This window comes from Balaenoptera acutorostrata, chromosome 9, assembly GCF_949987535.1.
Source record: "Balaenoptera acutorostrata chromosome 9, mBalAcu1.1, whole genome shotgun sequence".
NCBI classification, from domain to species: domain Eukaryota; kingdom Metazoa; phylum Chordata; class Mammalia; order Artiodactyla; family Balaenopteridae; genus Balaenoptera; species Balaenoptera acutorostrata.
This window is the reverse complement of record NC_080072.1, coordinates 78,932,532-78,945,871: the sequence shown is the minus strand read 5'-3', so window position 1 is coordinate 78,945,871 and position 13,340 is coordinate 78,932,532. Positions and strand designations below refer to the sequence as shown.

The 13,340-nt window shown below is 36.4% G+C and overlaps 1 protein-coding gene across 1 annotated transcript in view; it reads right to left on the bottom strand.

The window, feature by feature from the left end:
• Positions 1–13,340, bottom strand: part of CNTN5 (contactin 5) — a 1,403,535-nt gene that overhangs the window by 98,650 nt on the left and 1,291,545 nt on the right. The window contains exon 17 of the mRNA XM_057553585.1: positions 1,755–1,913. Within this exon, the coding sequence (XP_057409568.1) occupies positions 1,755–1,913 (159 nt within the window). The remainder of the gene's footprint in view (positions 1–1,754; positions 1,914–13,340) is intronic.

Sequence of the window (13,340 nt, the reverse complement as noted above, 5' to 3'; positions counted from 1 at the left end):
ACAAATACTGTATGCTAACACATATATATGCAATAAAGAAAAAAATGTTTCTGAAGAGCCTAGGGGCAGGACAGGAATAAAGACGCAGACATGGAGAATGGACTTGAGGTCACGGGGTGGGAAGGGTAAGCTGGGACGAAGTGAGAGAGTGGCATGGACATGTATACACTACCAAATGTAAAATGGATAGCTAGTGGGAAGCTGCCACCTAGCACAGGGAGATCAGCTCGGTACTTTGTGACCACCTAGATGGGTGGGGTAGGGAGGGTGGGAAGGAGATGCAAGAGGGAGGAAATATGGGGATATATGTATGTGTATAGCTGATTCACTGTTATAAAGCAGAAACTAAGACACCATTGTAAAGCAATTATACTCCAATAAAGATGTTTAAAAAAAATAAAGAAAAAAAGAATCCATCTGCCCATGCAGGGGACACAGGTTCAAGCCCTGGTCCAGGAAGGTCCCACATGCTGTGGAGCAACTAACCCCGTGTGCCACAACTACTGAGCCCATGTGCCTAGAGTCCGTGCTCTGCAAAAAGAGAAGCCACCGTAATGAGAAGCCCATGCACCCAAACAAAGAAAAGCCCCTGCTTGCCACAACTAGAGAAAGCCTGTGCAGCAACAAAGACCCAACCCAGCCAAAGTAAAATAAATATATAAATAAATTAAGAAAAAAAAGAAAAACCTGAATTGCATTTTGCATGTGGATGAATATACTTTCTTTCCCCTAAATTTCAAATTTTTACCCCAAAACAAGTTTCTGCTCAAATTTAATTTATTTAAGCAATGAAATGTACCACTTTACTCCTATAACATTCAGATTAATTGAGTTTTATGGTTACTGCACTCAGGTATTTTACTGATTTTATATTTCACTTCTATGCAGGTAAATCAATTTTATATTTAGATAGAAAGTAAAATCACAAATCCCTGCTCAGTATGGACAACTGCTTCTGAAGATTACATTTTATAGATACTGTACACGTTTTCACCAATATGCTAAATTGGTGATAACTATCAACTGAGTGTAATTTCACATATCCCTGCAGACAGCCACATTTGGAGAGGGAAGGGAAGTTTAGTTATAATGTGACGAGAAAACTTTCAGGGAAGAAAATTATTTTTAAAATAATGCAACTGGAAGGCAAACATCTTAGAAGTAAGCATTAAAATGCTGTATTGTTTTAAATAATGTGATTTTATGTTAGATTTTCTTTTTATAAATAAAACAGATGTGTGACTCTAAAGGGGTAGCACAAGAAACTGGAGTAATGGAGCAGTTCTTTATCTGTCTTGGTAGCGATTTGAATAGATATAATAAAATTTCATAGAATTTTATGGAACTATACCCTAAAAATATTGCATGTAAAAAAGGGTGAAATTTGAATGTGATCTGTGGTTTATAGCATTGTATCAATGTCAGTTTCCTGATTTGATCATTGTGCCATTGTTATGTAGAATATTTTCATTGGGGCAAGATGAGGGATGGGCCCACTGGGAATCTTTGTATTATTTTTGCAACTTTTATGTGAGTCTAAGGTTATTTCAATAAACAAAGATAAATGATGTGGTCCTTCCTTGGGAAATGAGAAAAGAAGTGACTTTATAAAAAGAAGGCAACAATGATTAATATTGTCATAAATAATAAAATTTCCAGAATCCAAAATAATCCTACTAAGATTGTTAGCAAATATAGCTCATGACATAGGAAGTTGCTCTGGTGGTGTCTGACATTGCCTTAGAGCCTCTTACCTGTTTTTACTGTTTGCCAGCCCAGGGAGAAGGGGCTGCGAGCCTGCAAGTTGTATGAGGTGATTGGGCTGTGGTTGTCAGTGGCTGGACTCCAGGAAAGTGTGGCTGTGCTCTCAGTGATTTCCTCAACGATCACTATCCCTGGTGGGCCTGGGGGACCTATAAGCAAAAGGGAATGGATAAAGTTAAGGTCAAGCCATGAGAAACTGTATTTCCAGTAAGGACCCAACCAAACTAGTAAGTATCTTAATGAAATATATATTTAGTAATGAACGTTGACAGTAAAAAAGAAATGAGATGCAAGTTGGTTTCTATGATTTCTGGGGATAACTTAATTATAGTTTAGATTTTTTCCTAATACTTTGTGCTTGGAGGCAGCTACTGGTTAGCATTGCGTTTTATAGAAGAGGAAAATATAATTTAAAACAAATGCAAGGATTTGAATGTCAGGAGCAACTATGACTCTTGAAATCAGTCACAGCTTACAGAAGCAGCAACAGAGTGATAGGCAATGCTATCAGGAACAGAAACGATCCCATCATTACCACAAACCTACAGGTGTATGGGCCTAATTTTCGTGTTCAGGAAGAGTACAGTGTACAAATAGTGTGATGTATCTATCAAGTAGTTTAAATTCAAACAGGGAACAATGAAAGGCTCTGAAATAATGAGATTTCAGACCAAGAAAGAGTATATACTAGAAGTGAGGCATGGAAAAATGATTAGATGATGATAATGATGATGACTTTTTGGTGAGGGTGAGAGGATGGTGAATTAGAGAAGATTACTCCCCTTTTAATCATAAAAAATTGGTATAGAATAGTGATTATCAAGTGATGTGCACGTAGACTCCAGCTTCAAAAAACAACCAAGATATGATATAAGGAGAAATATACCTCTGTATTACTACTTCTAAAACAGGGATTTCTAATAACATTCAAAAATATGTAGAGTGTTGATATTTTAGTGGCTAAAAACAATGTCAGTTTCCTTATTAACATTTTTCTATTCCCAAATATGGACAATTCAAGCTGCAAGGATGCTTTTATTTTCAATGAAAAATATAATCCACCGTTAAATATTTTATTTTCCAAATTAGTCCTTATGTAGCAAGTTGCTCTCTGGATTTGGGGATTATGAAGTCTGAGCAGTAAGGGCTGACCTAGACTGTAAGGAGCTAAGAAATGGTGGAATGCTAAAGAGATGAGACAGTAAAGACCTCTGAGTACAAAATAAGGAAGGGATGATGAGATGGACAAAGTGTTTTTTAAAAATCACCAAGTGAATGACATTTTTAGGAAATGAGAAATGGGTGTTTTATCAAGAGTAAGAAGAACCAGCAGTGGCTAGCAGAGACTCAAGACTAAGACAAAGACTATTCCATCAAAAAGGTGACAAAAGACAGGGATTGTGAGCACACGTGTAGAGGATAGCCATGAGAAGTGGCATTTTCTTTTTCTCTAAGAGAAATTAAGGAAGAAAAAATGAATAGAGAGAGAAAGCTTTTGAAATGCTAAGAAGGGAAGTTGGGAGAGCTCATTTGGGAAGGTTCTCCTTTTTTCACTAAAGAAGGAAAAATTATCCACAAAAAGTGAAGGTTTTTGGATGAGAATGGGACTGGGAGCTAGAGAAGAATGGAAAATGTCTAAATAAGCCCATGATAAAAGAGGAAAGACATGAAGAAGAGTGAAGTATAAATATTTTGGAATAGTCCTGGAGTTCAAGTTTGGTTCAATAACATAATTTTGACGTGGAACTGACCAACTCAACAAGGTTAGGTTAGAAAGCCAAGACCAGGGCCAGAAAAAGTGGTTAATTGGGTCAATTTAGATTTAGTTTATAAATTTGATATTACATCATCAAAGATGCCAATAGTATAAACGACCATAGCCTCAAGGAGGACTAGAGAGTCAAGTGAAGCCAGAATGGTGCTGGCAGACTAGAATAAAAGAGCAGAGTCCAGGAAACCAGGTTTTTATGAGGGGAAGATGTAAGAATAAGAAATTGTGAGAAGAAAATAGTAGAATTTGTGATTTAAGTGTAGGGAACTTTTGATGAGAATTTGTGTTTATCTGGAATGAAGTGGGAAATATAATTACTAGGTCAAGGACTTATGGAAAAATATGTTTGATGTGTCACCAATATAAATGTTCAGAGTATTAAAATGGTAGCTAAGGATGAGGTGTGGAAAATAAATGAGATCCAGGTACTGAAGATGTCTAACAAGTTGTTAGACTGCGATGACATGGATATGGAGGAGTGAGTCTAACGATAATAAAGATAAGAATATTAACTGTAATAATAATACCAATAACTACCATATCCTCACTGTACTGTATTAAGTCACTGCATTAAGTATTTTGCAAACATTAACTTGTTCATCTATTTCTATGTCACTGTGAGGTGGGCATTATAATCCCTATTTCATAGAGGACATAAGGGAATCTCAAAGAGCTAGTTTGGTCGATTAATAATAAATAAGTTATGTAGTCAATAACCTTACTATATGTTAGGTGTTACACTAGGCAGTGGGTATCAGAGAATCCCTTCTAGTGAGGAGAAATTATTCGCCCAAGTAGCTCTGCTAGTGAATGTCACAGCAGAGATCTGAATTCAGATCTAATTGTAAAGCCTGATTTGGTCAAGAAAGCAAGGATTACAGAGATCCTTCTTCCTTTCCCTGTTAATCTATGGAGTACTTTCAGTTGAAGGAAGGAAAGAAAGAGAAAAAGTGTGTGTTGGGGAACGGCACATTTAAATTATGTAGTAGAGATAGACATAAGGTTGAAGAAACTGTTTAGGACTTTGTGGCAGCCTGTGTATGAGATAGCCACCAACACTTTCTTTCCTCCTTGTATGTGAAGGTCATTCCCTTTTTGGAAGGTGAAGCCTATTCTTTCAATCCCGTTGAATTTGGGTTGGCCTGTGACTACAGGCATACTTTACTGGTATTGTGGATTTTTTTCTAGATGACCATAATAAAGCTAATATTGCAATAAAGCAAGTCACACAATTTTTTTGATTTCCAAGTGCATATAAAATTATGTTTACATCATACTATAGTCTATCAAGTGTGCAATAACATTATTTCTAAAAAAACAATGTACATACCTTAATTAAAAATACTTTATTGCTAAAACCTGCTAACCATTATCTGAGCCTTCAGTAGGTCGTAATCTTTTAGCTGGTGGAGGGTCTTGCCTCAAAGTTGACAGCTGCCGACTGATTGAGGTGGTGGTTGCTGTAGGGTGGGGTGGCTGTGGCAGTTTCTTAAAATAAGTCAACGATGAAGTTTGCCACATAGATTGATTCTTCCTTTCATGAATGAGTTCTCTGTAACATACTATGATGCTGGATAGCATTTTACCCACAGTAGAATTTCTTTCAAAATTGGAGTCAGTCCTTCCAAACAATTTTCACAATTGTTTCAACAATTTTCATAGCACGTTTGCCAAGGTAGTTTCCATCTCAAGAAACCATTTTCTTACCACATCTGTAAGAAGCAACTCTTCATTTGTTAAAGTTGTATCATGAGAATGCAGGAATTCAGTCACAGCTACAACCTACACTTCTAACTTTAGTACTCTTGCTATTTCCACTACATCTTCCTCTACTGAAGTCTTGAATCCCTCAGTCATCCATAAAAGTTGGAATCAGCTCCTTCCAAATTCTTGTTAATGTTGATATTTTGACTTCTTCCTATGAATCACAAATGTGCTTAATGGCATTAGGATGGTGAATCCTTTCCTGAAGATTTTCAGTTTATTTTACTCAGATTCATCAGAGGAATCACTGTCTATCGCAGTTGTAGCCTTATGAAATGTATTTCTGAAATAAAAAAGACTTGAAAGTCAAAATTACTCCTTGATCCATGGGGTGCAGAATGGATATTGTGTTAGCAGGCATGAAAACAACATAAATCTTGTTGTACATCTCCATCAGAGCTCTTGGGTCGCCAGGTGCATTATCATTGAGCTGTAATATTTTGAAAGAAATCTTTTTTTCCTGAGCAGTAAGTCTCAACAGTGGGCTTCAAATATTGAGTAAACCATGTTGTAAACAGATATGCTGTCATCCATGCTTTGTTGTTCCACTTATAGAGCACAGGCAGAGTATATTTAGACCCGAGGATTTTCAGAATGGTAAATGAGCATTGGTTTCAACTTATAGTCACCAGCTGCATTAGCCCCTAACAAGAGAGTCAACCTGCCTGTTGAAGCTTTGAAGTCATGCATTGACGTCTCCTCTCTAGCTGTGAAAGTCCTAGATGGCATCTTCTTCCAATAGAAGGATGTTTCATGTACATTGAAAATAAGTTATCCAGTGGAGCCACTTTTATTAATTATCCTAGCTAGATCTTCTGGATAACTGGCTGCAGCTTCTACATCAGCACTTGCTGCTTCACCTTGTACTTTTATGTTATGGAGATGGCTTCTTTCCTTAAACCTCAGGAACCAACCTCTGCTAGTTTCAAACTTTTCTTTTGCAGCTCGCTCACCTCAGTCTTCATAAAATTGAAGAAAGTTAGGGCTTTGCTCTGGATTAGGCTTTGGTTTAAGGGAATGTTGTGGCTGGTTTGATCTTCTGTCCAGACCTAAAACTTTCTTCATATCAGCAATAAGCCTGTTTTGCTTTCTTATCATCTGTGTATTCACTGGAGTAGCACTTTTAATTTCCTTCAAAAACTTTTCCTTTGCATTCAAAACTTGGCTAAGTGGTGCAAGAGGCATAGCTTTCAGCTTATCTCAACTTTAAACATGCTTTCCTCTCTAAGCTTAATCATTTCTAGCTTTTGATTTAAAGTGAGAGACCCGCAACCCTTTCTTTAACGTGAACACTTAGAGGCCATTGTAGGGTTATTAACTGGTCCAATATCAATATTATTGTGTCTCAGGGAATAGGGAGGCCCAAGGAGAGGGAGATATAGGGGGACAGATGGTCAGTGGAGTAATAAGAACATATACAACATTTATCAATTAAATTTGTTTTCTTATATGGGTGTAGTTCATGGTGCCCCAAAACAATTGCAATTGTAGTATCAAAGATCGCTGATTGCAGAGTACCATAACAAATACAACAATAATAAAAAAGTTTGAAATATTGCAAAAATGACCAAAATGTGACACAGAGACACAAAGTGAGAAAATGCTTTTGGAAAAATGGTGCTGATAGACTTCTTTGATGCAGGGTTGCCACAAACCTTCAATTTGTAAAAAATGCAATGTCTGCAAAGTGCAATAAAGTGCGATAAAATGAAGTATGCCTATATTTGACCCAGATGACAACAGTAGAAGTGACACAGCGTAACTTTTGAGGAGAAGTCATAAGAAGCTTTGCAGCTTCATCCCATGTCTCCTGGAATGCTTATGGGAAAATCCAGCTGCCTAGTTAGAAGTCCTATTAAACTGAGGCTACCATTCTGTCAGGAAGTCCAAGCTAGCCATTTGGAGAATACCGTGGAGAGAGGGAAATCCAAGTTGCCCTCAGCTATTCCAGTCATCCCAGCCCAGGCACCAGATATGTGAAGAAGCCTTCAAATGATTCCAGCTTCAGCCACTTTTAGACACATGTGCATGAGAGATCCCTGCTAAGAACCTAGCTATGCCTGTCAGCTGCCAAAACCATGAGAGCAAATAATGTATGGATATTTTAAGCCACTAATTTTGGGGAAACAATGGATAATTGGAACAGACTTCAAAATAGTTTGATTTGAGAATTTGTTCATAGGTAGGGAATTTGTCAGGAGAATCTTTAACATGCTTTGAAAAAAGACTTGAAATATAGCTATTGTATTCAAATAGGAATAATTACCAACATAATTCATTTATTAAGTTCTTCCATATTGTTCCATTTCTTCTGTTCCATTTCATCCATTCTATTCATTTACATCTTCAAGAAGCATTAATGATCACCTACATGTGAGGCATGATAGGAGATATTGTGGAAAGTAACTATTTGTTAACTTAAATAAAATAATATGCCTTTCTGAGTATTAAATCTCTACTAAAATTTTTAAATGAGTTCTCTTAAAAAAACATATATTTCTTTTAATAATAGGCAATAATTACTCTAAATACTTTTTAAAAAACTTCAGCTGGAACAAAAAATGGAACTTACAACATAATTAATAAATCCCCAAGTATTTTTCTTTATATTTGGCTATTTTCCCAAATATAGTCCTTAGCAAAATAATCAGTGACAGTGAACAAGATTTATGTACCCAGGATGCTGATTGTGGCTGTGCAATTATATATAATTACAAGCCATTGTAAATAATTAATTGTCCGATAATCATGTAATGTTTAAATCATAAAATCTTATAATAAAATATTAGGTGGCCATTAAACTACCTAATATTTAGGACTCTTTAATGATATGGGAAATGTTCACAAAAAAATAGAATGCAAAATTATATGTTTATATAAATGTATAAATAGTAATTTGCCTAATGTGTACAGGAAAAGACTGGAAAGAAATGCATTAAAGTGTACATGGTGGTTATTGCTTGGAGCTGAAGCTATATTGATTTAAATTTTATTCTTTATACTTGTTTGGATTTTCCAATTCTGTACAGTAAGCATGTATTACTTCTAAAATTATTTTAAAAGTCATTATTTTAAACAATGCCTCCATATTGTGATATGTAGGTACTATTCTAAGTATATTCTATTTAACTAAACATTTGCTTATTCCTAGTATGTGTGTGGAAAGCACTGTGCTGAGTGGTGGGAGAAAGGTGGGGGAAATGGTTTATAGGAGGACAAAATAGGGTTCCAACCCCAGGTGTGTTTAAAATCCAGTGGCAGGGACAGATCTTTTACAAAAAACAAATGCCAGGCAATAATAATGTTGCACATTAGTACATTTGACATCTCATTATAGCACTTGTTACATTGGTTATAATTATTTTTATATTTATTATTATATTTATATATTTATTTTTATATTTATCTGAATATTCAACATGGTAATTGCTATATGTTAGTCGCTAAGGAAATATCTGTAGAAGAAGAGATGAAAGGGAGAAGGAAGAAGAAGGAAGAAGAGATTTGGAAAGACCAAAGGAGTTTTGTTTTGAATTTGAAATGCTGTGTAACAATTAACAAGTTTTAAAATAAAGTAATTATCATGTAAGACAAATATTCAATATGACAGCCTCTTTTTTTGTTAAATCAAAATATTTGAGTTAACAGTTTTGCTTTGTTTTGTTTTTTTCAGTTAAGAGTAGAGTAGGGTGGTAATAAAAATGACAGACTAGGTCCATGAAGGAAGAAAATATTTTCATATGATTTAATACTAAGCTCATCATTATTAGAAACTTAGAGTATTAAAGTCTATGGACAGACAACTTTTCTAAATCTTTATAAATCTGAAAGATTGTTATGAATATAGTATTGTAAAAATATTCTAAAAAATTAGTGATGAACCAAGATGGCAGAGTAGAAGGACGTGCTCTCACTCCCTCTTGCGAGAACACCAGAATCACAACTAGCTGCTGGACAATCATTGACAGGAAGACACTGGAACTCAGCAAAAATGATACCCCACATCCAAACACAAAGGAGAAGCCACAATGAGATGGTAAGAGGGCCACAATCACAGTAAAATCAAATCCCATAACTGGTGGGTGGGTGACTCACAGACTGGCGAACACTTATACCACAGAAGTCCACCCACTGGAGTGAAGGTTCTGAGCCCCACGTCAGGCTTTCCAACCTGGGGGTCTGGCAACGGGAGGAAGAATTCCTAGAGAATCAGACTTTGAAGCCTAGTGGGAATTGATTGCAGGACTTTGAAAGGACTGGGGGAAATAGAGACTCCACTCTTGGAGGGCACACACAAAGTGGTGTGCACATTGAAACCCAGGGGAAGGAGCAGTGACCCCATAGGAGACTGAACCAGACCTACCTGCTAGTGTTGGAGGGTCTCCTGCAGAGGCAGGGCATGTCTCAGTTTCACTGGGGGGACAAGGACACTGGCAGCAGAAGTTCTGGGAAGTACCCCTTGGTGTGAGCCCTCCCAGAGTCTGTCATTAGACCAACCAAAGAGCACAGGTAGGCTCCAGTGTTGGGTTGCCTGAGGCCAAACAACCAACAGGAAGGGAACCCAGCCCAACATATCAACAGTCAAGTGGATTAAAGTTTTATTGAGCTCTGCCCACCAGAGCAACAGTCAGCTCTACCCACCACCAGTCCCTCCCATCAAGCCTCTTAGATAGCCTCATCCACCAGAAGGCAGACAGCAGAAGCAAGAAGAACTACAATCCTGCAGCCTGTGGAACAAAAACCACATTCACAGAAAGATAGAAAAGATGAAAAGGCAGAGGGCTATACACCAGATGAAGGAACAAGATAAAACCCCAGAAAAACAACTAAATGAAGTGGAGATAGTCAACTTTGCAGAAAAAGAATTCAGAATAATGATACTGAAGATGATCCAGGACCTCAGAAAAGAATGGAAGCAAAGATCAAGAAGATGCAAGAAATGTTTAACAAAGACCTAGAAGAAATAAAGAACAAACAAACAGAGATGAACAATACAATAACTGAAATGAAAACTACACTAGAAGGAATCAATAGCAGAATAACTGAGGCAGAAGAACGGATAAGTGACCTGAAAGACACAATGGTGGAATTCACTGTTGCAGAACAGAATAAAGAAAAAAGAATGAAAAGAAATGAAGACAGCCTAAGAGAATTCTGGGGCAATATTAAACACAACAACATTCGCATTATAGGGGTCCCAGAAGGAGAAGAGAGAGAGAAAGGACCAGAGAAAATATTTGAAGAGATTATAATCAAAAATTTCCCAAACATGGGAAAGGGAATAGCCACCCAAGTCCAGGAAGTGCAGCGAGTCCCATACAGGATAAACCCAAGGAGAAACTTGTCGAGACACATAGTAATCAAATTGGCAAAAATTAAAGACAAAAAAAAATTATTAAAAGCAGAAAGGGAAAACTGACAAATAACATACAGGGGAACACCCATAAGGTTAACAGCTGATTTCTCAGCAGAAACCCTACAAGCCAGAAGGGAGTGGTATGATATACTTAAAGTGATGAAAGGGAAGAACGTACAACCAAGATTACTCTACCCAGCAAGGATCGCATTCAGATTCGATGGAGAAAGCTTTACAGAAAAGCAAAAGCTAAGAGAATTCATCACCACCAAACCAGCTCTACAACAAATGTTAAAGGAACTTCTCTAAGTGGGAAACACAAGAGAAGAAAAGGACCTACAAAAACAAACCCAGAACAGTTAAGAAAATAGTCATAGGAGCATACATATCGATAATTGCCTTAAACGTGAATGGATTAAATGCTCCAACCAAAAGACACAGGCTTGCTGAATGGCTACAAAAACAAGACCCATATATATGCTGTCTACAAGAGACCCACTTCAGACCTAGGGACACATACAGACTGAAAGTGAGGGGATGGAAAAAGATATTCCATGCAAATGGAAATCAAAAGAAAGCTGGAGTAGCTAAACTCATATCAGATAAAATAGACTTTAAATTAGAGAATGTTACAAGAGACAGGAAGGACAATACATAATGATCAAGGGACCAATCCAAGAAGAAGATATAACAATTATAAATATATATGCACCCAACATAGGAGCACCTCAATACATAAGGCAACTGCTAACAGCTATAAAAGAGGAAATCGACAGTAACACAATAATAGTGGGGGACTTTAACACCTCCCTTACACCAATGGACAGATCATCCAAAATGAAAATAAATAAGGAAACAGAAGCTTTAAATGACACAATAGACCAGATAGATTTAATTGATATTTATAGGACATTCCATCCAAAAACAGCAGATTACATTTTCTTCTCAAGTGTGCATGGAACATTCTCTAGGATAGATCACACCTTGGGTCACAAATCAAGCCTCAGTAAACTTAAGAAAATTGAAATCATATCAAGCATCTTTTCTGACCACAACGCTATGAGAATAGAAATGAATTACAGGGAAAAAACCATAAAAAACACAAACACAGGGAAGCTAAACAATACGTTATTAAATAACCAAGATATCAGTGAAGAAGTCAAAGAGGAAATCAAAAAATACCTAGAGACAAATGACAATGAAAACACGATGATCCAAAACCTATGGGATACAGCAAAAGCAGTTCTAAGAGGGAATTTTATAGCTATACAAGCCTACCTCAAGAAACAAGAAAAATATGAAGTAAACAATCTAACCTTACACCTAAAGGAACTAGAGAAAGAAGAACAAAAAAAACCCCAAAGTTAGCAGAAAGAAAGAAATCATAAAGATCAGAGCAAAAATAAATGAAATAGAAACAAAGAAAACAACAGCAAAGAACAATAAAACCAAAAGCTGGTTCTTTGAGAAGATAAACAACATTGATAATCCATTAGCTAGACTCATCAAGAAAAAGAGGGAGATGACTCAAATCAATAAAATTAGAAATGAAAAAGGAGAAGTTACAACAGACACCACAGAAATACAAAGCATCCTAAGAGACTAGTACAAGCAACTCTATGCCAATAAAATGGACAACCTGGAAGAAAAGGACAAATTCTTAGAAAGGTATAACCTTCCAAGACTGAACCAGAAAGAAACAGAAAATATGAACAGACCAATCACAAGTAATGAAATTGAAACTGTGATTAAAAATCTTCCAACAAATAAAAGTCCAGGACCAGATGGCTTCACAGGTGAATTCTATCAAACATTTAGAGAAGAGCTAACACCCATCCTTCTCAAACTCTTCCAAAAAATTGCAGAGGAAGGAACACTCCCAAACTCATTCTATGAGGCCACCATCACCCTGATACCAAAATCAGACAAAGATACTACAAAAAAAGAAAATTACAGACCAATATCACTGATGAATATAGATGCAAAAATCCTCAACAAAATACTAGCAAACAGAATCCAGCAGCACATTAAAAGGATCATACACCACGATCAAGTGGGATTTATCCCAGGGATGCAAGGATTCTTCAATATATGCAAATCAATTAATGTGATACACCATATTAACAAATTGAAGAATAAAAACCATATGATCATCTCAATAGATGCAGAAAAAGCTTTTGACAAAATTCAACACCTATTTATAATAAAAACTCTCCAGAAAGTGGGCATAGAGGGACCCTACCTCAACATAATAAAGCCCATATACAACAAACCCACAGCCAACATCATTCTCAATGGTGAAAAACTGAAAGCATTTCCTCTAAGATCAGGAACAAGACAAGGATGTCCACTCTTACCACTATGATTCAACATAGTTTTGGAAGTCCTAGCCACTGCAATCAGAGAAGAAAAAGAAATAAAAAGAATACAAATTGGAAAAGAAGAAGTAAAACTGTCACTGTTTGCAGATGACATATTATACATAGAGAATCCTAAAGATGCTACCAGAAAACTACTAAAGCTAATCGGTGAATTTGGTAAAGTATAAGGATACAAAATTAATGCATAGAAATCTCTTGCCTTTCTATGCACTAATGATGAAAAATCTGAAAGAGAAATTAAGGAAACACTCCCGTTTACCATTGCAACAAAAAGAATAAAGTACCTCGGAATAAACCTACCTAG